A 27561-nucleotide genomic window follows, 5' to 3' on the forward strand; every position below is an offset into this window, starting at 1 on the left:
GGTAAAACAGCAGTGTCATAGGAATCCCCTAAAATGAGTAATACTTTTTTTGGTGTGTTTATTGGTCCATGTCCCATCCAGTAACAAGGAGGAGGCAGGGTTCGTGACCTATACCGTAGCCAGCCACCGGGTAGCATTTAAATGTTTTATCTCACTTTTGGGGGGGCTACAGAGATGAAGATAAGCACACACACACACACACACACACACACACACACACACACACGTATGCACTGACCACATTCCTGCTTTTAACGCTCAAACACACTTCATTTTACTTCTGCGGTTACCCAGGTGTCCAACCTTACTGTTGGGCTGAAATCATTTCATTTCATTGGACCATTTCACAACTCATCATGACTCCACTTTAGGTTTGGCGTTTCACATTCACTTCCAGTTATAAATAAAAAACCTAATACTTAGCTGTTCAAACTTCAAGATTCAATTGAGATTTCGAGTCAAAGCCTGACTAATTACACACGCAACCCTTAGCTGCAACCTGAGCATGAGATATTGTGTTGTTGTGCGCATGTAGGGTTCAGTGATCAGCAACAGGAACTGGCCTGAACAAACACAACCAGAAGTGCAGGCAGGTGCTACACCAGCAGCCTTCTTTCTTCTCTCTCCAGACACACAAGCTTTGTGGCATTCTGCACTGGGAGGGTCTCCTAAGGCCAAGGTCACCTCCCTGTAGACCACCGCAGCTCCGCTCTGGCTCCCAGATGTTCTCATTCCCACACACACACACTCACACTCACACTCACACACACACACACACACACACACACACACACACACACACACACACACACACACACACACACGTAGAGAGAGAAAGAGAGAAAGAGAGGGAGAGAGAGAGACCTCCTGAACATGCTGTTGGGGGCTGAAATCCGAATAAATGGACCTTGCTTTGCTGCAGGCATTCACCAGTCACAGTGTGTTTACTTGTTTGTGTGCTTACACAGACTACTTGACCTGGATATATTCACTGCCATCTGTTTATTTGCTTGGCAGTTTCATTTCTGGTCTTTATCTCTATATACCATTTGCCTTGTTTAGTGTGTAACAGTTGTGTATTGTTTCTTTGTGTGTGTGTGTGTGTGTGTGGTTATTGTTTTGATTCCCTGTGTAGGTGCACTGACAGCATCTGACAACAGTAGTCCTTGTGTGTACATTTAAACTTGGCCGAAGGACCGGAGTCAGTTTGTGTATATGTGTTAGACACATGTGTGTATGTCTCCCAGCACATATGCATGTGAGTCAGTGCCTGTGCACTTGTTGAATAAATGATCTATTCCTGGGTCTGTCAAGGAAATGGGGGGAGTTGAGGCGGACCGTTTGGATGATGATCAGGAGAGACGTGTGTGTGTGTGTGTGTGTGTGTGTGTGTGTGTGTGTGTGTGTGTGTGTGTGTGTGTGTGATGGTTGCCGGTGGAGGAGGGCGGTGGAATCCACACCAGACCATCTATTATAATGACAGGAAGCAGGAAGTACAACCCCTTTGGAGTCACATGGCTTCCAGCTGTCTTGGCAACCAGAAGTGTGTGTGTGTATGTGAGTGCATGTGTTTATATATGCGAGTGTGTATTTATACAATATAACTATATATATATATATATATAGTCAGTGTAGAGTGTAGGTCGAGTAGTATTTGTTTGTGCAATCCTTCACATGACAATGAAATTTCTGAATGGAATACCTGTATTTGCAACAACAGCATGTTGAGTTTAAAGAAACAGCTGCAGTGGCCATTTTTCAAAATCTCCACTTTCTTTCACTTCCAATAGAAAAATACTCAATCTATATCCCTTGAATAGGAAACCGCCAACAATGTGCCAAATCCAGTGCACTGACCAGTGACCACACAGGTTTAGTAACTGCTGCTCAGTACATATGTGCACGCCTACTTGCAGCGGCACAAATATGCACGTATACATTTTCAAACATAACCTCACATGCCCGAAACACACATGTAGCTACCCACAAACATGGACATGCATACACATATTTTCTTTCTTCCTGATTTCCATATATTCACAAGCAAATCATGACTAAGAATAAACATTTTAACATTAGACAGCTCTTCCAAAAAAGTGAATTTGAAGATTCTTTGGTTATACACAATAGGAACATATATAAGCAAAACTGAAAAATGTTCAACTTCAGCTAAGGAATATATATGCATTTTTTACACAATGAGGATGGCACTCAGTACCTATACCTCACCACCACCTAATAGTACCACACATATCCGTTACACACTAAATAAATTAGAAGCCCTGTCGTCTGATAATTTGCCACAAATTGTACATATCGTAAATATTTCCCGATTTTTTTCGATACATATTTTTCTAAAAAAGTAACAACATTTTGCTTTAGGTTTTATCTTATCTCTCAATGTTGAGGACATTGAATTAAATTTGTCTGGATCGTCGCCTTTACCCTGATGCCCACCCCCCACCCTCCTGACCCATGCTCCATCCCTCCACTGAATTCGGTACAAGTCTGTTCAGTGCTTTTCACGTAAACCTGATGACAAACAAACAGATACGGATGAAAACCCAACATCTGTGGAGGAGATAAATATATACTTCTGCGTGTACTATAGATATTCCACACACAAACGGACAGTGATTCTGCAGCATCCATCAAAAAACACTTTGAGGGATTTTCATCCGTCAGCCTGTTTCCACTTGTGAGCAGGAGTCAAAAGCAAGATGTTCTGTGATTGAAGACAGATAAACTGACAGGCGGACACTTGTCGACTACGCTCTCGCTCTCCCTCCTACTTTCTCTCTCCGTAAGATCTTTAAATAATTCCAGGTTTGTGGGCCGTGAACTAGCGAACCGACGGGGTATCAAATTCAACCGCACCACCACGACGATCACTGCAACGTGAAACCCTCTGTTGCCTCTCATAACCTTCGCGTCAGAAGAATGTTTTCCAAAGTCACTCATGCTCATACGCACATTCGCAAAGTATTCACCTTCAGACAGGTGGGCGGCGAGCGGCGTCTGCGTCTCTTTGCAGTAAGCGACCACCTCTTTGGGAAGGAAGTCTACCTGTGTGATCTTGGAGGCCCCCAGCTTCTGCATCCTCCGTCTGGGTTAAAGAAACAAGATGTCCTCGTTAGCAGGGCCACACTGAGCTTAAACTCAAGTTATCCTTTTGAAACTACAGTGCATTTTCATTTGTGCTAAGTTTACAGCTCTAAATAATGTGTAGACTAATGTCTGTCGTAACAACGTGTTCGAGTCCCAGAGGATTGTGTCACATATGTGGTTCGAAAGGTTTTGTGTTTTAAATCTATTCACACTTACAATTGTCCTTTACATGTACAAATACATTAAAAACAATATTCTATTGAATATAGGTGTTGCACTGTCATTTTTGCCAGGATGAAGGAGGACAGGAGGAGGATGTACCCGAGCTCAGAATCCGCCTGCAGCTGCAGCACAGAGGGGTCGGTGTCCCACTGCAGTGTCCTGATGTGACCAACAGGGGGGGCAAGAGAGGACATGCATGTTTACAAACATTACACATTGTTTAACACACACACACACACACACACCAATAGCACATATTACCAAAACATGTGTTACCATAAGCATGCACACACACATGATCGCCCACACACCACTTATATAAAAATGGGAGTTCCCATCGAACTGCATGCAATGATGGCACTTTACATGGAAATGTTTATTTAGTTGGATATCGCATGGGAGGGCTGTACATTAGGGAGATTTCCTTATACATCAATGTTTTTCAATTTTTTTACCTCTGGCTATAGATTTCTTGATCTTCTGCCAGGATTTTATGATAATTTTGAAATTCCCACATATTTATGGACAAAAGAAAATATGTTGTGTGGGAGAATTTCAAAATCGTTTAAATCGTGTCATTGGAAAAGCTGAATGATGCTCGAATTACTAAATTAAAAGCAGGAATATCTATTTATTCTAAGAATAAAAAATGTGAGTGAAATTGTATATTTCTTAATCATATTCACGCATGCTAGATTATATTTATATTTAGTGTCTTGGTGTTGGTTATGTAAAATTGTGATAAGTAATACCTGAAAATCCATGATTTTACATCTCACTCACAAAGCTCAACATATATCACACATGTAGTAACCTTCAGCATATGATAATCAAAATAAATCTGTATGTGAAGGTTTCGCCTTCTCGGCACAGATGACAATACACATGCCATGCGTGATCGATGAGTTTTGTGTGAGTCCATTCATTTTGTTCAGCAGTGCAGCTTATTTCATAATATCGGGAAGTAGGATTTATTTACTAATAGAGAATTTCAAAAGCAACTGAAACTTAATGGATTTTGCGTCAGGATGGTTGTAATCTACCACTTGTTAGAGGACGACACAACCCCTCTTCACTTTTTGTGTTTTAGAGCCGGTGAACACAACCATTAGGCCTTCAGCTCGCGCCACACAATAGCAGGTGAGAGTGGAAAGGCGTTTCTTTAGCCTGACAGAAAAGAGTGTTTTACACTAACAGAGATGACACTTTAAACAGCTGATTGTCAACTCTGTGGCAGCTGCAATCACCTCTGTGGCTCCATTAATGTGAACGGTGATATTTGGAGCTGGTATTACGGGAGACAGCAAAGGTTTCAGGACAGGAAGTCACCAGCGGAGACAGGAGGAATGTGACCACTGCCAATACTTGGGTGCTGCCGTGTTCACACATGAGGATGGCCTCAGCCAGGGAAAAGCAGGGGAGGGGGATTCCTGGGTTTGACATGAAAAGGCTTACCTTGCGATATGTGCTTGGGACTTGTTTTTAGAGAACTCTGACCTAAGAAGGGACACACACACATATACACAGCCACAAATGGAGGAGCTCAAAATGGCATGCCATCGTCCAGGGTGGATTTGGGAAGGAAGAATCTGTCCAATTTTAAAAAATCGAAGTGATGAAAGCTAAAAGAAAGAAAAAGACTCACAAACCAGATCTTATTTTTAGCTGGGAACTTTCTTCATCCCTAATCCCACCCATGGTTATACCAGAACAACACATCACTAATGACCCCTGAGGGCATCACTCCCTCACACATTGACATATAAAGTCAGTGAATCATTCAAAAGCAAATGGAAAGTGCTTGATGACCACTCTCTCTTCTCTGCGGCAGGTTTAATTCGCCAAAGCAGCCATGAGCAGAACCTGAAGATAAATAGTCTGCAGACTTATGAGTGTGTTGTAAGCACTGTGAAACAAACCTACGGAGCAGTGACTGAAAGGAAGAAGCTTACACTTTATCACTTTACTCATTTCAGCTCAACATACTCCTCGACCTGGAAACTGTAATTTGCCTTTCTCAGTATTGTCGTTCCAACATCTATCTTGCAAGAATATCTACGGCTGAGACGCACTGCGAGTCCAAAAAAGAATTTCTCAGGACGAGCTACGAGAAGCAGAAAACTGCACAGCGGTCATCAAAGCACTGGGTGTCACGACAAATGACAGAAGCCACAAAAGAAAATGATGCACCACAACTAACAGTGACACTCGTTCTTACCTAAACCTGTTGTGCACATGACAAGTAAAGAGACAGAATATACGTGAAATAGGAGAATTTTACAAAATAAATTCACAGACAAAAGCCTATTTCGTTTAAAATCATATTTAGGCCAGTATTTCATACAGTTTATTGATGACCTCTAAAAGAGCATGCCTGGTATATGAGAGAGGGCAAATCCTATAATAAACAGTTTCTATGTTTCTTATTTTATTAAATCTATGCATGGATTGTTTTTTTTTACAAAAGAAAGCAGGAGATTTTCCAAATATTTTGCCTGACATTGTAAATTTACTTTTTTCAATCCAGAAGCAAGAACATTAACAAATTCTTCAAAATTTTTTTCTATATTATGTATTTATCTTATTAACTAATTTTCCGAATGGAGATGGATGAAACTCATGCACCAAGATCTTGACCTACCTGCCGGTGGCAACTCCATCTACTGAGTCCTGGCTCCCAGTCTCGCTGGGCGTGCTCAATGATTTTGCGGGGGACACAGGGGTCGGGACTAAATAATGAAAGCAACATGAGTCTATCATTAAAGGCTGCAAAGAATGGACTGTTGAAACAAAATGGGATGGGAAGCAACAAAGTAAAAGAAATGATGGACAAATATAATAAATGTATAAAAGAAAGGAGAGGGGGGGAAGGGCATCAAATGCATTGTCGGTTTTGTGTTTATTATTAATCAGTTCTGTTTAAAAATAAATTATAAATAACTTTTATCAGGTCGATTCTGCAATAGTCTACGCTGAGGTGTTGAGGGTGTTGTTACAATGTCACACCACTAGAGAACAGTGCTTCCAAAAGTTTAGTGGAACTGAAACATGCAGGGTAGACGTATCTGAGCAGCACGTTGAAACAGCATTTATGTTCAAATACCCCATTAACACATATAATACACTCAATGTATACAGTGGAACAGGAAAGTACGATAAAGAGGAGGTTGTTAAAAAAAAAGAAAAATCAAAGTTGTAATGAAAAAAGTTCAACGCAGTCAAATCACATTATCTACAACAAATAATGAAATCAACCGAGAATAAAAAAGAAAATAATGAAATGACACAGTAACTACTTTTGTACAAAAATAAATAATATATGAATTAAATTAAAGCAGAATTTCTACTGTATAGAAATGAGATCTTTAGCTCTCTGATAATTTCATTATCAGTAAGGCAGAACAGGAACGACGATATATCCATATGATACATACAGTCTGTCTGCAATATGAATATATGTGTATTTACAGTGTGATCATTAAACTGTTTTTCAGAAGTTTTTTGGTTGTAATTAATAAAGTAATTGTGATATTTTCCAACCATCAGCGTAGGTATTGCTATAGAGCTGTTTTCAGACACTAACTGGATAATTGGATCTGGACATTGCAGGAGTTTGTTAAACCTTTGGCATCATAATGACAAGAGAAGGATTGATTGATAGTTCAGTGGGTAGGAGTATCATGTACCTAGTGGAGGCTCTGGTGATATACCGATGCTCTGTAGGAGGGCCTCGGTCTCCCTGCGCTTACGATCCAAGTCTGAATCCTCTGGGGTCACCTCTGCCTTCTGCTGGATCTCAGACTGCACAGGACACAGACACCAATGTAAGTTTATACACCATGAGTTACACAGTCACAGCTCAGCCATCATGAGTTGAAGAGCGAGGGGAAAACATGCGAATGCTCATTTCAATTAAAAACTCCAACACCAACCTTCTGCACACATATGGATGTTTGTATGCACGCATGGACACACACACCCTCGGTCATGTATGTGTCACGGCCTGACCAAAAAGCAATCCGATGCACACACAGCACACACTAGAGGGTGAGACAGTATGAGTGGCAGTCGTGGGAATGTACTCACTTTCTTCCTTACCTCTTTCTTCTTCCTCTCCTCCTCCTTTCTCTTTTTTTCCTCCCTGATTTGGGCGAGGCGCTGCTTCTTGCGCTCGAGCTCGGCTTTTAGGTCACTTTTATCCGACATGGTGTCCTGGGGGGGCTTCAGGCAAGAGGATTGAACAGGAGTGGGACAGTCACAATATAATCTCTGGTTTCATTTTAATACGGTGTGGCATTGGAGGAGTATCGGCTCATCCAGTGGGCCCAATGGATTCATCAGAGAACCCACTGGGTGTGGCACCTAGATCTATAACCTAGGATCAGCGACCAATAACGACTCGATATTGATGAAACAGCCGTCAATACTAGGTCCTACTGAGCTGAAATGTATTTGCATATAAGAGTGACACTTCTACATTATTAGTATTATGATGTAATAATGTGCAATACATACTTCTCAAGTGTCATATGATATCCAATACTACCTTTTCTATTTCGGCTTTAGTCTAGATGTAGTATAATCTTTCATATATCTATTTTTGTCATTTATATTACCTCAATTGTTATATATTTAGGCAGTGGTCCACTCTCACACCTCAATGCACCTGATATTTAGATAGATCATTTATCTTTGTATACTATTATATGATGGTTTTCTTTGTTATTGTAACTTTGAAGCAAGACCTAGTCCAAGCCTTTTCCTTCGAGATGAATACTGCTCTAACTCATCTGATCTTATTTTAGCTCATCTCCTCTCTCCTCTTGTCTCGTCTCATCTTATTTCTCATTTTTCAGAGTATGTGCTCTATATTTAGAAAGCCACATCTCAAAGACCTCCCCAAACCGGTTTTATGCATCAAAACACTGGTGACACTTCAAAAGCACTTGGGTGCCATTATACCCAGTAGGAAAATATACAGATTATGGCCTTTTGATTGGTCTCTTGAATCAGGAAGTCTAAATTAGTTTAAATAGGTGGGGTACCTATTAATAGCAGAGTAAATGCTGGATATTAGGCCAGTGTGACGTGATTTCATAAATGTACAAATAGCACATTTGAAAGCTGGAGGTTTAAAAACATCTACAAAAGCTATTTGGAACCAATATAAAGGACAATAACAAAAGGTTTGCGAGAAGATACGTCATCTAATATTAAAGTAATGAAGGGACAGACACATACACACGTGACGGGGATAAATATCCCTACAGGCAGACAAACAAACCTTACACTGAGTGATGTTAGCTAGCTACAAATAACAAGCTAACGTTAGCTAAACATTAGACAGCGTTTCTATTTGCAGCGATGCGTTCAAGGCCTCGTTATAAACACTGTAACAAATAACGTTACCTGACAATAGACAGGTGATATCGAATGTCAGTAATGACAGTGAACTGGAGTGTAAATGTCTCCTACCTGGTCCACGCGGGCTGATAATGGTGTGTCACCGGGTAAAGATGCTGTCTCACTGCTGCAACAGAAGGAGTCACCACATCCTCCGGCTACAGACCTCCACGCTGGATCCTCCGCACAGGTCGGCTCTACCTTCCCCGCGTGGCTGATGATGAGAGCGGATACAAATCACAGCAGCTCCGCGGCTAGCGACCAGACGGCGGAGGAGACAGGTGCATCAGCACACCGATACATCCCGAGGTGGAGCAGGAGGATGCTGATGAGGAGGGGAGGAGGGGTTTGTCTCCTCCTCCTCCTCCTCCTCCTTATGCTCCTCTTCCTCAGACTAAGGACCACTCATAGGTTCTGCAACGCTGCCATCTTCTGGGCGTTAGAGAAAAGGCAGCTGGAGTCACCATAACTTAGATAAGATAACATTGGATAAGATGAGATAAGTTAAGGTAAGATAAAATAAGATGAAATAACACTTTATAAATCCCGAAGAAATTTCTTGTTTTAGCTTGCTCCAAGATCACAGTGACAGAACAATATAGAATCGAATGTAATACAGTAAATACACATTTTACTCTACTCTTCAAATTAAGAGAAAGTGCATTGTGAATTAATAAAGTAATAAAAAAAACATTGCCTAAGAGTAAATATCAATATATAAAATAAGCATGTTACATGAGACAGAGAACATAATACTAACTTAAAATGGAAGTAAGTAGATGAAGGAGTTAATGAAATGGGATAGTTGCCGAGTTGTTGAAAACATAATTTATATAGCAATGAACATAATTTGAGTTCTACATATTAGTTGTAAAATCAATAATATTAGCTTAAAGATGTGTTTTTATGATTATCATGCATATATTTTAAACTCCCTTTCACGTCATATTATTATTGCACAGCTTTCTAATGTACAAACAACAAGACACTTAAATAAAGATACTGACAAATAATGTGCAGCTGTACATATGAATAAGCAACAAAATAGCCATGACACTAAAATATTGAATTTATTCATAAATACAAATAAATAAATAAAAGAGCTTGGGCTTGTTTTCTGAATCATAATCTTTTATAAAGTGGATTACTACAATTGCATTTTCCTTACTCATGGTTTTGGTTAGAGAGGTCAATTCAAGGAGCAATTATTCAAATATGTGCATTTGCGGAAGTGTGTCTGTAGGGGGCGCTGTAACAAACCGTTCAGTTGTTTTCTAACCTGGTCGGGAACCAACAAGAGTGAGAGCAGAATCTGACCCGTCCACCGCCAGGCCGACCTCCCCGCCCATTGGCTGCGTCTGACGTGTCAATCCCCTCGCTCCTCCTCCTCCTCGTCCCGAGACACAAACAGAGACATCGCTGCGTGACGTACAGTTGTGATCGGAGGACACACAACAAGCTGGCAGTATGAGAGGAGGAGGAGAGACACAACCTTCACGTCGAGATGTTTGTTCAACGTGATTCTGTGCGTGACGACGAACCTTGGCTTTAAAACTTTGCTGAAACTGGAGCTGCGCAAAGACAGGAGTCACAGTCACAAGCTGAGAGACACAGGGCAAAATGAAGTTTGCTCAGTTTTTGCTGAAAAACGCCTCCGTGGCTGGAATCCCGAGGCAAGTGGAGAAGTTCTCCAAGTTCTCCCCTTCGCCCCTGTCCATGAAGCAGTTCCTGGACTTCGGTAAGTGAACGTACCAGGGTCAGTGAATGTCTCCCTCCGGGTGGTCTCCTGCTGTCTTCTCCCATGGGCTCAGTTGGACATGGTCCGAAGTTTTTTCTGAGTTGATGTCAACACTTACTAGGTTGGGTATTTGTGAACTGCAACCTGGTCCAATGTGTTCTATTTGCTAAACAACAACAGTGAAATCCCCATTTAATGCCTTTTCACAAATAGAATAAAGGTTTCACAAATCTGAGAGTATTTAGCCTTAAGTTACAAAAGACGTAGGATCAGTTTCCCTTATATTTCCCCTTAAAGGTCCAGTGTGTAAGATTTAAGTGAAAGGGATCAATTGGCATGAATTAAATATATCATCCATGTGATTTTTTTCACTAGTGTGTTGAATTGTTGTTGTTTTCCTAACTGTAGAATGGGCCCTCTACATCAGGAGCAGGTCCTCTCTACGGAGGCCACCATCTTTTTTTTTTTACAGTAGTCCAAACTAGACAAACACCTTTTTGAGATTTTATGACAACTTAATGTACCCCTGGTTGTCTTTCAAGTGTGGAAGAGGAAGGGGGGGGGGGGGGGGGGGGGTGGAGGTGAGGTGAGGGGAGGGGAGGGGTATTCAGCTGCAACATGAAACCTTAACCCCTACATGTCACAAAATCGTCGACACACAACCTTTAACTGTCGAACCGGAAGCTGCAAATAGAATGACAGCTTCAGCCTCGGCTCTGGAGAATGTCAGGAGTTTACTCGGAGTTCCGTTCATGTCTGAAAGCAGAGTGTGCGCCCCCAGCCCCCCCACCCCTCCACCCCTGTTGCACAACTGACCTTATTTTCTTTGTGAGTGTGGTGACAGCTGACCGCGCACTACACAGGTCAATGACAGACAACCAGACCAGATACAGAAGGGTGGACATGTCTCTCGGATCTTGTGGACGCACACGGAAGTTTAATTTGACCTTGAATTTTTTATCAACATCTCAAACTCACGCTGATTCATGCATTTTTCACCTGCAGCCTGTCATGTTACTGCTATATCAGCAAAACTATATAAAATGTAGATATTTCCACCGCTTAGCACAACAGATTCCTGCAGAGCTCAACCCCTTTAATTCTCCCGATGTCAATGCTGCCATGACCTTGCTGTGTTTATTTTTGTGTCCTTGTTGACACATTGAGGTCAAAGTTGAATGCTTGCTAAGGCTATTTTGTCCCCCACCCCCCCCCCCCCCCCCCCCTATTTTGTCCCTCATGTTACCAAAGGCTCGGCCAACGCATGTGAGAAGACCTCCTTCGTGTTCCTGCGCCAGGAGCTTCCCGTCCGACTGGCCAACATCATGAAGGAAATTGATTTCCTCCCAGACAAGCTCCTCGGCACTCCATCCCTTAAGCTCCTCGCCAGCTGGTAGGGTCACCAGCCTGTGCCGCACCTCTTTCTATTTAATCTGTTGGGCCACAGTCAGACTCTCTAAAGTCTGGGAATCCCTCAATCTCGGTTGACCGACAACAGAGTCAAATGAAGGGCGGGGGAACGTGATGGCACCGGCTGTAGAGCGAGAGAGTCCCGCTGTGTGTCTGATGTCATTTATATTCAAAGTTACCAGGTTACACAAGGTCCTACAGGGACTGGTCCAGGTTTCAGCATGGGAACGGTCCTGATAAACCAGGGTCCGGGCTCCAGACAGTGGATTCGCTGTGTATGCATTGGTCTCCCTCAGCTTTGGTGAACCCAGCGTGTCACCTACTTATCTGATGGGATGAACCCGTGGCTGTTTATGTTGTCTGGGGTTGTGTGAGGTCACTCTCTCCTCCTCCCTCACCCACCTGTCCTCTGTGCACTCACAAGCTCAATGCTACTGAGCATCCTTAAGATCTTGTTTTATTATTATTGTGAGATAAGGCTGATTAACCGGCCACTCTACTGGTCCCTATTTGATATTCCCATTACTTGTTTTATTTAATAGGCTTGTGTAACCTATAATACAACTATTTGTACGTTTTAGATCTTACACTATACCAGGAATATACAGCACAGATTCAGAGTTTTGAAGGATGCATGCTAGTTGGTGTCTGCCAGCATCACCGAGATCCACCTGTATTTGTTTGTGGTCACAACCCTCACACAGGTCGAGCTAAACCAGCATATATGAATCTGTGTTCACGTATACACACACACACACACACACACACACAGTTCAAGGTTCAGAATGTACATTATCCAAAGGCTGTGAAGCTCAAGTAAAGGAGTGTGTTTCTCTCTGTTATAGAACAGAGATTTAAATGATTTAAATTTCATTCTAGGAAACGTGCCCTGGACTTCTGGGACAGGTTTTTACACCAGTGAATTCTGTGATTCAACCGTACTCTCGTTTTTTACTTCAGGTTACTCCTGTAAAAAGCTGAGTTTCTGCAGGGTTTAAAAAAATCTTTAATATGTTAAAATATAATAAATGCTTAGTTAGGTCCTAAGTGTGTTGATGCTCATTGAATACTAGCTCAGTTGGCCTCAGTACTTGACATAGATCTAACATATTATTCATTTTAAAAAGTCTTGTTGAAACCTGCAGAAGCCCTGAAAAAGCAAAGTATAAGTGAGGGTCTTTTAGTAAGGCAGTCTATTTGTGTGAAGAGCTCAACAGCTTTTCTCAAAAGCCAAAAGAGGAGCTGTGTTACTGGGCATTTTAACCCAGATCATTCTCTTTTCATGAGGCAGAGTAATATCTGTGTTAGTCCTCCACTACAAGTATTTACATTTCTTCATTCCCTGCCAAAGACTCGATCTTTATCTTGTTGATGTTGTTCAGGAGAGGAGAGGAGAGACAGTGGTGACACTGAGATGTTTCCCGAAAAGCTCCTGAGAATAGAAGTCTCATAATAGTCTGTGACAAGATGTACATGTGTTACCTTGCATGGCAGGGCCTTGATACAAAACTGAGAGCTGAAGGTCAGCTGAGGGACACACTCCCCACACTGCTGTTCACCTTTCACCCAGTTTGACAGGCGAGAATGTGACTCAGTGAGCTCAGCACTGGAGTCGTCTTCCTTCATCCCCCCCTCTGGAAAGATATCAAATAAAACAACCTACAATGAACCAAAGGGGGGGGCTGTGTCTTGAAACACATGAAAAGGCCTCATGCTCTAATTATACAGTTGTTCTAGTCTAGTAAATAATAGAAAAGACAGTGTGATATTAGTTCCCATCATTGAATTCACTATAAATTTGTTTGAAGCTTTTTCTCATTCTGATATTCAGTCTATAAACCTATATGTCTATATTTCTGTGTGTGCCTACCAGGTATTCACAGAGCTTGCTGGAGCTTGTGGACTTTTTGGAGAAAGATCCAGATGATAAGAGCGTCCTGACCAAGTAAGTTAAGGACACTTCCTATATCACACTCTGTTATGAAAACAGCTGTCCCGTTCACACACATCTGTCCTGTTCACACAGCCTGTTGTAAAGCGGCTGAAGGCCACCCACACATTAATTGCAGTTAATGCTCGGCAGTTTCTGCAAAGTCCAATGTTCCACCACAAAGAGGAACCGTGCATGCAATTATGTGGTTCAGGTTGATTTAAGAGTAATTCCTCACTCTAATGCCTGTATGTCAATATTTACTTCCAGGGTGTAGACCTTTTGCATCTGGTGTCATTGTTTAAACTTGATCTGAATACAGTTTCTTTAAACACTTGATTAAAGTATTAGTATAATTTGAACAGTTGCCTTTACAAATGTGTCTGTTTGGCTGCTTTGACGTTCCAGATTGTCCAAGATCAGAGTAAACGGTAGATAATAATTAGATAAATGGTTTCATGCAAAGTATCACCTATTGTTGCTTTACAAAATCCTCGATGAAAAGGACTTAGTACATTGTAGTCTGAAGTCTGAAGGGCACAGTCACACATACTGAACACAAATGTCGAGGGTCAAAGTTCATCAGTGTTGAACTTTACGCAAAGTCACGCTGCAGAGTTGCTTCGCCACAGGAAGGTTTAATCCTAAGCCCCTCCCACAATTTGGAAGCGACCGGGCGACCGGGTTCAAGCAAACAGCTTCATTCATGTACTGCTTGTGTGACCGTGCCCTGACTGGACACAAAATCATTGCTGAATAAGGGTTTCCTCTCCTGTGCTCATGGTCTGTTAATGTACAACATTGTGTTGTGTTTAGCAGACGTGTGTGTGCTCAATGCCTTGCACGTCGATATTCACATGTCCATCACCATCATCCTCTCTGCCCTCAGCTTCACACAGACCTTGGTGCACATCCGGAACCGGCACAACAACGTGGTGCCCACCATGGCTCAGGGCGTGGTGGAGTACAAGGAGGCGTTCGGCGTGGACCCCGTCACCAACCAGAACGTCCAGTACTTCCTGGACCGCTTCTACATGAGCCGCATCTCCATCCGCATGCTCATAAACCAGCACAGTCAGTACTGTATAGCACTTGGTGATTGACTGTGAGTTAATCAATACAGTTGCCAACACTCACAGATCGCGTCATTGAATTACAGCGGGGTGAAAACAGACGGGACTCTGTTACAGTTTGCGTCGCCGTTTAATTGAAATCGTATTACTAATCAGGTTTAACCAATTAGTTTAAGAGTTGATGTATGAGAACAACATCAACACTCCGCCTGCAGCACGGCTTTTGCACCAAATGCATCTGACATTGCTGCGAGGAGAAGAAGAGATTTAGTCAATTATGTCGACTACTGTTAATATTCCCCTATGCAAAGTCCCCACTTTGCTTTATATGCACCTTGTGGTAAAGTTGGCTCTGCATTGCGTATTATTTATTGTGTTGGTTGTTTTTATGAATGTGTATCTTTTGTTCCGCTGTGTAGCATTAATCTTCAACGGCAGTGTGAACCCGGCCCATCCCAAACATATCGGCAGCATCGACCCCACCTGTGATGTCGTGGAGGTAGTAAAAGGTGAGTCATCATTCTCTCTCTCTCTCTCTCTCTCTCTCTCTCTCTCTCTCTCTCTCAGAAACACACACGCATAAACACACACACACACACTGTATTTCTTATCTCCTTTCCATCCCTCACTGTTCGTGCAGATCCATGACTCTTTTACCCTTCTCCAGTATTATCTAGTGTCTTTAGAGTAAGGGGTTATTTTGATGTATGTGTCTGTGATAGTCTTGTGTCTGTAGATGTGTTCACTGCTTCATTAAAAGGCAGAAATCTTAACGTCTCCTTGATTTATTTCCCGTTCAACGCGAGTTATAGAGTTTTGCAGCCTGTAATGTGACCACAGCTTGCTCTGTGTCCCTCTGCAGACGCCTATGAGACGTCAAAGATGCTGTGCGAGCAGTATTACTTGACCTCGCCTGATATGGAGGTCAAAGAAATCAACGGTAAGTTTTTCATCCGTGGGTTTGTTGAATCCTTCTCGGTTCTCTGCTCGAAGGATCCGTGTGAGAGGAAATATTCACTGGTGCTCTGCTAGAGTTCAGCTGAACTCTCTGAGATGAATCAGTGTTGTTTAAACTGAGGCCTGCTGGGTCTGTTTCCCGTCAGTCGTTCCTGCAAAGAGCCAGCATCAGCATTAGACATTCCTCGAGCCTCACACGTTATAGCGCAGAGAAAGCGACCAAAACAAAAAGAGATTTAAGGATTTGGTCATGCTTACGCTGCAGCTGTAATTGCACATTATATATTTAAACATGTTTACATATATCTACCCTGTGTGCCAGCTTAGCTAGAAGCAGGGTGTTCTCCCATTGTCACTGAATTCAAAGGTCAAGGTCAACAAATATATGGTCTGGAAAAAACTATTTTTCCAAGTTATCTCTGCAAATACTTGAGCGAGAGAGATTTCAGTGGATTTTGCAAAATCGTGCAAAAATGCATTTGAAGAGGTATCTCTGTTTCCTATTGGACTTAAGACTTGTAATAATTAGAAAATGATATATGATCATATGTAGGATAATGACATAATGTTGAAGCCACATTTTTTATTAATTATGTCCTTTAGTGTAGTAATGCATTAACTTTAGGGTTGTCTCTAGTTTTACTCTAAAAGTTTTACTCTAAAATAACAACTAAAGACATGATGTACAGCTTATTTATATAAGCCATGGCATTTTTTATCTTATTGTATTAAAGACGACATAATGAAATCAGAATTTGAAAGAGGTGGCTTTTTGGGGTTTATAAAGCGATCAAACTGGTTGTGCATTGCCACTCTAATGCTTTTCATTACACTTTGTTCATATGTAAAATTTCTATTTGCTTGTTTTGTCAAGGTTTAGTTTTAGCACATAAGCAGATAATAGTGTATTATTATTATTATGATAATACTAATTATAATAATGAAATGGTTCACAGCTGAAAACCCTGGGCAGCCTCTGAACATCGTCTACGTGCCGTCCCATCTCTACCACATGCTGTTTGAGCTCTTCAAGGTAAAGTGACAAAACAAACCTGAAAACCTGACCTGCCCTGCTTTCCCACCACGTGTCTGCTGACTTATTTTGTAATCCATGTTTTCTATCAGAACGCCATGAGAGCCACAGTCGAGACCCACGAGATGAGCCCCACGTTGCCACGGATCAAAGTGCGGGTGTCACTGGGTGCTGAGGACCTCACTATCAAGGTCGGTGAGGACACAGGGAGTTCAAACAGAGTTGGATTTCTGTACTGCACAAACCATTCCTGTGATTAAAGTACTTCATGTTGTAGTTCCATTCTCTACACAGATGCATCTGCCTTCACCTGCCCATTATGTACTGTAAATAAAAGCAGTTGTGATGACTTGATACACAAAGCAGATCATTGTCTTCTTTATTTCTAGATGTCAGACAGAGGAGGCGGAGTTCCGCTGAGGAAGATTGAACATCTCTTCAGCTACATGTACTCCACGGCTCCCAGTCCCGTCCATGAAGACAACTCTCGTAACGCACCCCTGGTGAGACTGAGCCTGTTACACACTGTGCAGTTGTCTAAGTCTTGTTTCACACTACGTGGTTGTTAGCCGGATTTTCCACTTGCTGACAAAAGTCGGAACTCGCCGACAAAATCCACAGACCGGAGCGAAATCAGAGTTCGAATGAAAAACTAAAATGTAGCTTTAACAACTTTAAACAACTGAGAGATATTACAGATGAGTTTAAAGTACTTTCTATGAATTGTTTTAATGTTTTGTTTTTGGTTTGAAATGCATTGAAATTGGATCTGTAATCTGTATTGACCAAAATGTAACGTGTAGGTATGGGCATCAGTATTGTTAAAGTGTACAATGTCATCGGAACATCACATATTTGAATACTGCAACCCTGTTATTTTTCCTCCAGGCTGGTTTTGGTTATGGTCTGCCCATCTCCCGCCTGTATGCCAAGTATTTCCAGGGAGACCTGCAGCTCTACTCTATGGAGGGCCACGGCACATCAGCTGTCATATACTTAAAGGTGAGAACCTCGTAGCCTCCACACACACAATGTCAAGAACTACTTAAAGCCAAAGTTCACATAAGGATGTAATGTTAACTACAAAAACTGGATTGATTGAGGGATGAAGAGATGAAAAATAGTTTAATCAAGAAAAAAGGAGCAGATTTAATCAAGCACAGAATTTGGAGAAAGCCCTGGATGAGACTCTCATCAACGGGTGTGATAATTATCCAGATTGAATGATAATCATCACTTCTGCTCTGCATCACCAGGCCCTGTCCTCAGAGTCGGTGGAGAGACTTCCTGTTTTTAACAAGTCGGCCTTACGGCACTACCAGACCAGCATAGAGGCCGACGACTGGTGCATGCCCAGCAAGGAGCCAAGGAAACTGGGCAAGCATGAGAGGACTTGGTGATGATGGGCTGCGGGACGAAAGGAAAGAAAAGAATGGAGGGATGAATAGTTAAATGAAGAAGTGGATAAACTTGTACTTTAGGTGAAAGGAAGCATTCAGTGTGAGCGAGCTGCTGGACGTGGACCTGTGCACATGAAATCTGGATTCCCTTCCGAACCCTACCAGGAGAACATTTCCCAAGAATCCGATAAATGCAGTGAAGAACCTGAGCTGAGCTATTTCTCTCAGCCTCCAGACAATTTAAACCAGCAAAAGCTCGGCACATTAAACCCCATTACATGACAATTACAGGCAACTCTAATGGTGAAGGAACAAGTCAAGTATTAATCTGCTTTCGCTTCATTTACTACACTTTGTCTTGTTTTGTTTTTAGCCATAACAACAAGTATACACTGTGTTGAACAAAGCAGGTTAGCTGTTTGTGTTGATGTCCACACTCTTTAGACTGGTACAGTTCTTTGGTCGATGTAGATTCCTGGGTTAAGTTGTGTTTTCGCTGAAGTTTAAATGTGCATCAGTGCCTTGAAACAGCCCAGTTAATCGCATTAATGAGAACACGGACATGTTCAAAGTCCAGCGTACAGACAGAGAGAGCGAAGTCTGCTCCTCCTGTGGCCGTTTCAGTCCTTTCATCTGCATTTCATCTTCAGCTCTAACACAAGAGGAGCGGACCAGAAACGCAACAAGAGAAATACATAGAATCTGTTACGTGTGCTGTGGTGTGATAAAGCTTTGATCACTTTGAGCTTAAACTCAAAGTGTTAGCTTGTTCAATAGAAACATAAACACAGGTGCCTTAGCCTTGGACCCATGCAAGGCCATTTTAAAAAGTTAAATTATTGGAAATATTGGAAAAAAAAACGCATGGATGTTGAGTCACACAGAGGAAACAAGACTTGTCAAAACAAAGAATAGCAGCGTATTTCAAGCTGATATGTGTGGAGGTGAAATGGGAAAATAGTTGAATTCTCGCATGAATTTCCTGCCTGGAAACTGATGTGTTAATCGCTGTAGGAACCAAAACACAGGAAAGTCTTCAATGTCTTCAAGAGCAACTTTCTAGAATAACACAGTGATTCTTGTGCATATTGGAGGTGATTTGCTGTGTTTTTTAATGAGGCTCATTTTGTATATTTAAGTGATTGGCTGCACGTCAGAGGGTTTCAATGCTTAATGTTGCACTAAAGAAAACTCTCATAGGACTCGCTGTGCGCTGTCATGCTCAGATTAGTGCAGCATGTTATCTGTATTTGAACAAATTCATTGTAGCAGAGAATCATAGGAACACAGAATTATTGTATTGAATTATCTGTAACAAGTATTTCACTCAACCCTCAGAGGACGAGCAGTTGATGATGTGTGAGTAGATGGAAGAATGTCACATGTTTGTTTCTCTAGTACGTGCCAGTCATAAGCACTTCTCAGTTTAGACCCTGCATAGTTCATTTTAATCAGTTCTTTGAGAATGTAACGTTTTCAAATTTAAGTACTTTTATGTCTCACCGTGATGGAATTTAAGGTTTCGTCACTAAAAGGACCAGTGAATGTAGAAAATAAAAATCTGCAGTTTGTCCATTGTGGTCGCTCCTGTTTTATTTCAGACGTCTACTTTGTTGTTTTTCAGCATTTAGAGTTAATTGTCTGTGTGTTGACTTTGAATTTTCTTTTCGGTTTGATTTATGCAACATGAAGGATGTCAGGATTCATGAGGGTCACAGAAGTGTGAGCTGTGGAAATGAGAGAGTTTCCAGGGTGTTACGTAAACGGTAACGTGTGGCGTGTCCTCCTCTCACTCCTCTCCCTCCTCTCCCTCCCCAGATTGCTTTAGGAAACTTTGCTCTGTTTGTCTGCCGCCGTCGCCGACACAGGCCGTTGGCTTCTCATGGCCGGCTGCCATTGGGGGATGAGAACAGGCCGTCCTGCTCTGTTTTGCCCCTTCATTAGTGTGGCCACATGTTGTGCTCTATTCTGCTTCTGTCTCTTTCTCTGTCTGTCGCCCTCGACTCTGTTTTCCAGCTCACTGAGGTTGTATCGGCATGACACATCAACACAAGGACAGCATTATTTAGGCTCAGTCTGAAAGGCAGCAGAATAAAAAGGATAAAAAGTAACACTGCCGTGTCAGCGTCGACTACAGAAGGAGCCCCCTCCTCTTCCCCTGCCAAGGAGGTTATGTTTTCACCTCTGTCCAAATGTTTGTTTGTCAGCAGGATTACGCAAAAAAACACTGAACGGATTTCCACGAAACTTGTTGGAAGGACGGGACATGGGCCAAGAAAGAACTCATTCGATTGTGGCACAGATCTGGACGAATAGATTTTTCTTTCACTTTCTTTCTTACTTTAACGTTGTTCAGTACAGATTGTTACAAATCCCTAGTATTCCTTTTGAGGTACACACAACGTCTTGAGAGAATCCTTTCAAATTCGGCACGTCTTTGTTCTTGTTAGCGCAATATGTCAACAGTGCCTTGAGGGAATATCTAAATACTAAATATCCAGTACGACTCAAGGATGAGGTGATTGGATTTCATTGGTCAAAGGTCAAGGTCACAGTCATCTCACTAAACCCGTTATTGCCTGGTGAACATGTTATCTGAAGAGCGTCCTTTCAACTTTGGCACAAATGTTCACATTTACTGTTTACAAATTAACTGATAAGATTTGGGTTGTGTTTTTTTTCGGCCTCCTCAACATTGTATCTCATGTCTTTAGGGAAGTTCTTAAAAGCTGATTCGATTTCAGTGATCTGAGGCAAAGGTCACAATGACTTCATATCAATAGGAAAATAATGACCGGAACCATACAACCGCTGGGCAGTACTTCTAGACAATTTCACCAATTTCTCAGAGAATAATTGACAGGGTTAGATTTGTTTTTATTTATTTGGCACATTAAGGGAATTGACATTAATGAGTGTGTGAAATTTGCTGCAGCTTGATTGAATTTAAAGTGACTGTTGGGCCTTGTTGGATCCACTGAGTGCCATTCTAGTCCTGACAACTCTCTGACACGTAGTGGTTTATTTTAAGATCCCAGAGTAGTTCTGACCCCTTAGTCATCCAGACAATGTTTCTGCGCTGGAGTATGTCTGCTGCACACACACACACACACACACACACACACACACACACACACACACACACACACACACACACACACACACACACACACACACACACACACACAAGCCAGCAGAGCTACTATAGAGATTTGATTTGGATCGTTTTATTTCGCTCCAGGCTTTCATTAAAATGTGAAAAATAAAGTTTAAAACACAGCAAACAATTTAACAAGCAATCATTACCCGCTCTGAGTATTTACTCTGTTGCTAATTTACAGATAAGAGTAGATGTTGGAACCACAGTTTCGCTGCCTGAGCTCATGGGCCATGTGTGCAGCACCTGTCTGACTTGACAGACGGTTTCGCTTTAAGGTCACCGGCCTTGAACCTGATCCTCTGTCAGCATTCATTCATGTACAACTGTGCACATGCTGTGACACAGTAACACAACGTACCAAGTCAGAGCAGCAACACAAATACGTCGACGCACCCACAGTACGGTGACTGACAGAGTCGAGATGAACCTTGGACACTGTAGGTTAACTTACAGTTTTTCTCCATTGCTTTGGCTCATTTTACGAAACAGAAATGACATTCTCAAAACAACACGTGCAAACCTCCAAACCACTGGGCACTGGTTCACAACAGATTGGAATATCTCATTCCTTTAATCAAATTGCAATTGTATTAGCACATCCTTGCAATGACAAGTACAATTTCCAACAGCTTGCACAAATTTCAAATGATTTAGAACACCTTTGCAAACGGTTAGGTACAATTGCCTTCAGTTAGCCCAATTACCAATTGAATATATATTGCTGGTCAAAACTGACTGTCGCTTCTCAGTCAAGTGGTTGTTCTCTGCAGAACATGTTGGCATCATTTCATTGTTTACATCATCACCTGCACAATAGTTCACTCTACTGTCAAAATCGTACAGGCACATAATACCATGAAAAACATCATGGTATATACTGTAATAAGGATATCTTGGATCATTGGCTTAATTTTCAGGTGCAACTAGAACTTTGGTAATGAAGGTTGAGTTTCACACATCTGATCACCAGTCACACAGTAAGTTTACAGTTTTTCTCAATTGCTTTGGCTCCTTTCACGAAACAGAAATGACATTCTCAGAGCTCTAAGTGCAATTGGCAAAATAGCCCATATGGTTCAGCACAACTACACAGATCACCTTCTAAAGGTCATATCTCACCCAAAACAGTTAACTCAAGTTTCAAAACCAAATCATTTTCTCATATAAATAGTCAGTGCCCCCAAAATGAAAATGTCCTTCTCGATTGCTGTGGCTCATCTCTCAAAATAACATAGATGGTTCAGCAAAACTCCATAGCACACCTGCAAAAGGTCATATCTCTACCAAAACAGACCACTCATCAGTCAAAACTAAATCCTTTTCTCATACAAATAGTCAGTGCCCCCAAAATGAAAAGTCCCTTTGGCATTGTGTAAACACTACAGGTCAAAATGTTTAGATGTTTTGTCAGTATGGCAGTGGACCATAGAAATATCCCTCATGTGCACATTTCAATCTTGGCTCAGTCCTTGAATGGTCACTGGATGGTTACAGTAGATGTTTTCTTTCCAGAATATTAAGTGTATCAAACAGAAAAAAGATTAATTCAAGGTTTCACATAAAATATGTTTATTGAACTCATGCTGCCATGGAAATTGTTACAGTAATTACCATACATCGTGGTTACAGTAACAGAAAATGTGTACAGCACAATATACTGTCAAACAATAAGCACATCAAAACTAAAATTTGGCATAGTGAGATATGACCTTTTGAAGGTGATCTATGTAGTTGTGCTGAACCATATGGGCTATTTTGCAAATTGCACTTAGAGCTCTTTCGTGAAATGAGCCAAAGCAATTGAGAAAAACTGTAAACTTACTGTGTGATTGGTGATCAGATGTGTGAAACTCAACCTTCATTACCAAAGTTCTAGTTGCACCTGAAAATGAAGCCAATGATCCAAGATATCCTTATTACAGTATATACCATGATGTTTTTCATGGTATTATGTGCCTGTACGATTTTGACAGTAGAGTGAACTATTGTGCAGGTGATGATGTAAACAATGAAATTATGCCAACATGTTCTGCAGAGAACAACCACTTGACTGAGAAGCGATAGTCAGTTTTCACCAGCAATATATATTCAATTTGTAATTGGGCTAACTGAAGGCAATTGTACCTAACCGTTTGCAAAGGTGTGCTATATCATTTGAAATTTGTGCAAGCTGTTGGAAATTGTACTTGTCATTGCTAGGATGTGCTAATACAATTGCAATTTGATTAAAGGAATGAGATATTCCAATCTGTTGTGAACAAGTGCCCAATGGTTTGCACGTGTTGTTTTGAGAATGTCATTTCTGTTTCGTAAAATGAGCCAAAGCAATGGAGAAAAACTGTAAGGTAGAAGTCAGACACACCTGTATGCCTGTTTGTCTCTTTTTCAACAGGATTAAGCAAAGACTACTGAACCAATTTTCTTGAAACTTTGTGGAATAGTTGGGTAAAGGCCAAGGAGGAAGAAGCCATTGACCTCTGGAGCAGATTTGATCAGGAATTCCTCATGACATAATTGTTCTTGTACAGTAACAAATATTCCTTTGGTGTAATATAGTAGGTAATGTGGTGATAATGTGGCCAATCAGCCTTGGCAGAGGTATTCACTCCACAATGGCCCTTCTAGTTATGTATGGCACTTCTGGAAAGCTGTAATATTTACATTACATTTTGACTGGAGATAGAAAATTGGTATTGGTCCGTATTTGCGGCTTCATGTGCAGTCCACTGGAAAAACAAGCACTGGAGTGGAGCGCTGTTGTCGAGTGTTTGTTCTGTTCTGGAGAAACACGAGAGCGTGAAGGTGAGAGTGAGCATCAGGGCCGGTTGCCAGGCAGATCTGGATCCTCTGAAGTATCAAGAATAGTTCACAACACTGCACATGTGGATAATTATTACAAAAACAATGACACTACTGTTAAAAACCGGCAGATAAGGTCATTAGAGAGGGTTGAATATAGAAATATTTAAAAAAAGACAGAAAGACACAAGTCGTGAAAAGTGTGGCAGTTCCATGTGGCCAGGCCGGCAGATATCCTTACTTGTCAATCACATTAGTATTATTATCACCAATAAATTGCCATTCTCTCACCTGTAACTCACACTCATCTATATATGAGGTTAAATAGTCATTTGATTAGTGATTTGTTGAAAGTTTGAGTTCCTTTTTCATTTTCATGGAACAGGGGGTTTCTCGCGTTCCAGTCAAAAAGCCCGTGGGATTCAAGTGACATATTAAAGCAGCCAATATGGAAAAACAAGTCTCTCCTTCAGTACAGTAACCCCTCAGGGTCTAATAATAAGTATTTCTTCATGGGACGTGGCAGAGGAAGCTGTGAGACACCCCTGTGGCAGAGGCCGCCCATGCTGGCTCTGATGGCACATCTGGTGAGGTGGAGCAGGCTGCGTGGCGTGTTGGTGCAAACGGCAAACAGAGAGTCGTAGAAGTCTTTATGTCGCTAAGGAAGAGGTAAAAATGATCATAAGCTTTTTCACTGCGCTGCACTAATTCAAATATATACATACTATCCATAATACCACCCTGTGTTACCTGGTAGCAGTCATCAGGAATGGCGTCTCTCCACTTCCTTGTGGGTTTTAAATGTTCATAAGAGTTGACCATAATTTCTACTACTCCAGGGTAGTCGTAACAGGACTGCAGCACCTGCACAAAACAATACACAACAAGACATTGTGCACAAATGATGAGTGTTTGCCATCAGCATATAAAATGTCATGTAATCGCACTGCATTGTCATGTTATTGCATTTGTTTGTCAGTAGGATTCAAATTAAATGACCGAATTGATTTTCGTGATACTTGGGTCATGGGCCAATGTTTATTTTAAATATATTTATTTTCCTTATAATTTCCTTGATAATAATTTATTGATCTTCCTGAAAAAATACCAGGCTCAATGAGAGGACAGATATCTATGAGTGTGTATAATTTGGTGCAGCTTGATTGAAATCTAAGCCACTGTTGGGACTTTGAGTGCCATTCTTGTTTGAGATAATTTAGGAACCTCGGTCCTCACCTTGTGGAACTGTTGTGGGTAGATCCTGGCTGCGTTATGGTTGAGCAGCAGCTGATAGCAGAGCTCAGGTATGGCCATCGGCCTGACGTCGGTCACTTTGAGGAGATACTGAATGGGGGTGCAGCCGTTGATGTCCATGACTCTTGTGTCTGCTCCGGCCTCCAGTAGCATCTGCATCAGGACGTGGTCACAGTGCCAGGCTGCTTTGTGAAGAGCCGTTTTATGGTCTTCTTCTTGGAGGTTGGGATCTGGAGCAGAAAATAAACGTTTCGGGGAAACAACGATTTCTGACGCACACAAACCACGAGTCAAACATCATGCACAGTTCTCGATCCAGAACCTCGCACCTGCTTGGTGGTCCAGCAGGAGACGACAGACTAAATGGTGATCCTCACTGTAGGTTTGTTCTTTATTATCAAAAGTCCAGAAGGCCGCAGTGATCAAAGCAGTCTCCTGCAAAGAGTTGACTGCGTTCACAGATGCTCCGTGGGTCAGATAAAGAGCCACCAGCTCTGGAACTCCGAACCTGGCTGCTGTGTGTAACGGTGTGACCTCATCGTTGTTGTAGCTGGGCATGTTGACTTTTGCACCTCCATGGGGGAAAAGAAATGATGATTATTTAGTTGCTTTGTCGTTATTCAACCCACACATCCATCTACCTATGCATCCTCCCCTGCTGACCTCTGTAGATGAGCTGCTTGGCACAGTCCACAGAGTCCCTGGTGATGCAGTAGTGCAGTGGGGTGTGCCCACTCAGCGACAGGCTGTTGACCTTTGCCCTGTGAGCCAAAAGTAAATCTGTACACTCGGCGTTGGAGACCTCGCAGGCCACATGCAGCGGCGTCTTCCCATTGGGCATCCGGTTAATGGCGGCACCCTCCTGAAGGAGCACTAGTGCAGTTTCCAAAGCGTTGTACATCACACACACATGAATACCCATCGCCCAGGAGGTCTCCAGTTTGTAGCCTGGGAGCCAATAACCTGCAGTGAAGTGGACAAGCAGCAGGGATTCATAGTGACAGTAGAGGCTAAATGTGCTGATGATTATTCCTGATTTACACAGATTTAAATCTACTCTCTTTTAAAGCTAAAGACTTTTAAGATTAAATAGTGTAAACAGTACTTCTTAGACTGTGGTAATATCCATCCTTAGGATCTCTGTGGGTCTAGCATCACCTAGTGGATGCAGTGCAAAAGTAATCAGAAAGTGTTGACAACCTTGAGATAGTGCATGTTGTGACTTGGCACCATACAAATGAAATATAAATGAATTCAATTTACTCAACTTTAGCTTTTATCCTCCACAAAGGAGGTTAAATGTTCACTGGGTCTGTTTATTTGTCGGCAGGATTGTCTTTTATATTTTATTATAATAACTAGACACCCATACAAGGAGATGTGTGCTCTATTGCAGATATCCGTCTAATCTAAGTTGTAATGTTTATCCCTCTGAGCCCATGCACTCTGTAAAGAATGACAAGCACACAAACTGTTTACAACCATAAACCGGGGTTAGGAGTTGTCCCTCATCATACTTCCTGCTTACCTTGTTTGTATGAGGCCAGGACCATGCTGGGGTCCTCCACCTCCAGCACCGTGTCAATGTCTATCTCCCCAGTGTGCAGGATCTCCAGGACCTCCTGGGCATTATTAGTCTGCAGAGCCTCTAGGAACTTTAGCTTTAGCTGCTTGACAGCAAGTTGCCTGGGGCTGAACTCTTCCATGAGCTGAGGGCCTCTCACTGCCAAACCAGCCGGCTCACACACTACTGTTCTCCACACGGCATGTAGTAAATCAAAAATGAATGTACAAATGGTGATAAAGAAAGAATTAAGCATACCCACACTGGGAAGGCTCAGCTATTGGAGGCGTATGAGGACGAAAATAAAGTCGAGGGCGGGGTGCGTGTCAGAGGGAGAAAATAGTCCTAGAGCGAAATGTAGCAGAATATAAATAGAAAGGAGGAAGGGAGGGAGAGAGTGGAGAGCTACAGCTGACTGTGGCTGGCTGCAGGTCAGTCACTCTGCTGAGAGAAAGGCCTCATGCATGGTGGATCATGATCGCATGGTTAATATAACAGGACATGTGAACA

General features: G+C 41.9%; 3 protein-coding genes across 3 annotated transcripts in view; 1 reads left to right on the forward strand and 2 right to left on the reverse strand.

The window, feature by feature from the left end:
- Window positions 1–9015, reverse strand: part of LOC128462158 (cytoplasmic dynein 1 intermediate chain 1) — a 56688-nt gene extending 47673 nt beyond the window's left edge. Inside the window, exons 1-7 of the mRNA XM_053447458.1 lie at window positions 8806–9015; window positions 7417–7551; window positions 7017–7131; window positions 5972–6059; window positions 4786–4827; window positions 3430–3489; window positions 2991–3106 (exon numbers count right to left, since the gene is read on the reverse strand). Coding sequence (XP_053303433.1) covers window positions 2991–3106; window positions 3430–3489; window positions 4786–4827; window positions 5972–6059; window positions 7017–7131; window positions 7417–7536 — 541 coding nt within the window. The 5' untranslated portion in view covers window positions 7537–7551; window positions 8806–9015. The remainder of the gene's footprint in view (window positions 1–2990; window positions 3107–3429; window positions 3490–4785; window positions 4828–5971; window positions 6060–7016; window positions 7132–7416; window positions 7552–8805) is intronic.
- Window positions 9016–10105: 1090 nt separating this feature from the next.
- Window positions 10106–19847, forward strand: pdk4 (pyruvate dehydrogenase kinase, isozyme 4). Its single transcript, XM_053446544.1, has 11 exons — window positions 10106–10471; window positions 11723–11864; window positions 13755–13826; window positions 14701–14885; window positions 15304–15393; window positions 15747–15824; window positions 16798–16874; window positions 16967–17065; window positions 17264–17377; window positions 17763–17876; window positions 18131–19847. Exons 1-11 carry the CDS (start codon window positions 10354–10356, stop codon window positions 18272–18274), a joined length of 1233 nt encoding a protein of 410 aa, XP_053302519.1. The 5' UTR covers window positions 10106–10353; the 3' UTR covers window positions 18275–19847.
- Window positions 19848–24702: 4855 nt separating this feature from the next.
- asb4 (ankyrin repeat and SOCS box containing 4) lies at window positions 24703–27317 on the reverse strand. The gene is made up of 6 exons (XM_053447223.1): window positions 27016–27317; window positions 26151–26450; window positions 25817–26059; window positions 25470–25717; window positions 24984–25097; window positions 24703–24891 (listed from the first exon to the last, which is right to left on the reverse strand). The coding sequence occupies exons 1-6, from the start codon at window positions 27305–27307 to the stop codon at window positions 24703–24705; spliced, it is 1386 nt and encodes a 461-aa protein (XP_053303198.1). The 5' UTR covers window positions 27308–27317.
- Window positions 27318–27561: the final 244 nt, after the last annotated feature.

Source organism: Pleuronectes platessa, chromosome 18 (assembly GCF_947347685.1).
Source record: "Pleuronectes platessa chromosome 18, fPlePla1.1, whole genome shotgun sequence".
Classification (NCBI taxonomy): domain Eukaryota; kingdom Metazoa; phylum Chordata; class Actinopteri; order Pleuronectiformes; family Pleuronectidae; genus Pleuronectes; species Pleuronectes platessa.

What these genes read in the sequence shown, in the direction of transcription:
- pdk4 (XM_053446544.1), top strand. Translation starts at nt 10,354, where the DNA reads ATGAAGTTTGCTCAGTTTTTGCTGAAAAACGCCTCCGTGGCTGGAATC. An exon ending in GGAGGTCAAAGAAATCAACG is followed by an intron (nt 15,825 to 16,797) that starts GTAAGTTTTTCA and finishes AATGGTTCACAG; the next exon opens with CTGAAAACCCTGGGCAGCCT. An exon ending in TGCTGTTTGAGCTCTTCAAG is followed by an intron (nt 16,875 to 16,966) that starts GTAAAGTGACAA and finishes GTTTTCTATCAG; the next exon opens with AACGCCATGAGAGCCACAGT.
- asb4 (XM_053447223.1), bottom strand. Translation starts at nt 27,307, where the DNA reads ATGCTTAATTCTTTCTTTATCACCATTTGTACATTCATTTTTGATTTA. An exon ending in CCTGGCCTCATACAAACAAG is followed by an intron (nt 26,451 to 27,015) that starts GTAAGCAGGAAG and finishes ACTTCACTGCAG; the next exon opens with GTTATTGGCTCCCAGGCTAC. An exon ending in TTCCTGATGACTGCTACCAG is followed by an intron (nt 24,892 to 24,983) that starts GTAACACAGGGT and finishes CCTCTTCCTTAG; the next exon opens with CGACATAAAGACTTCTACGA.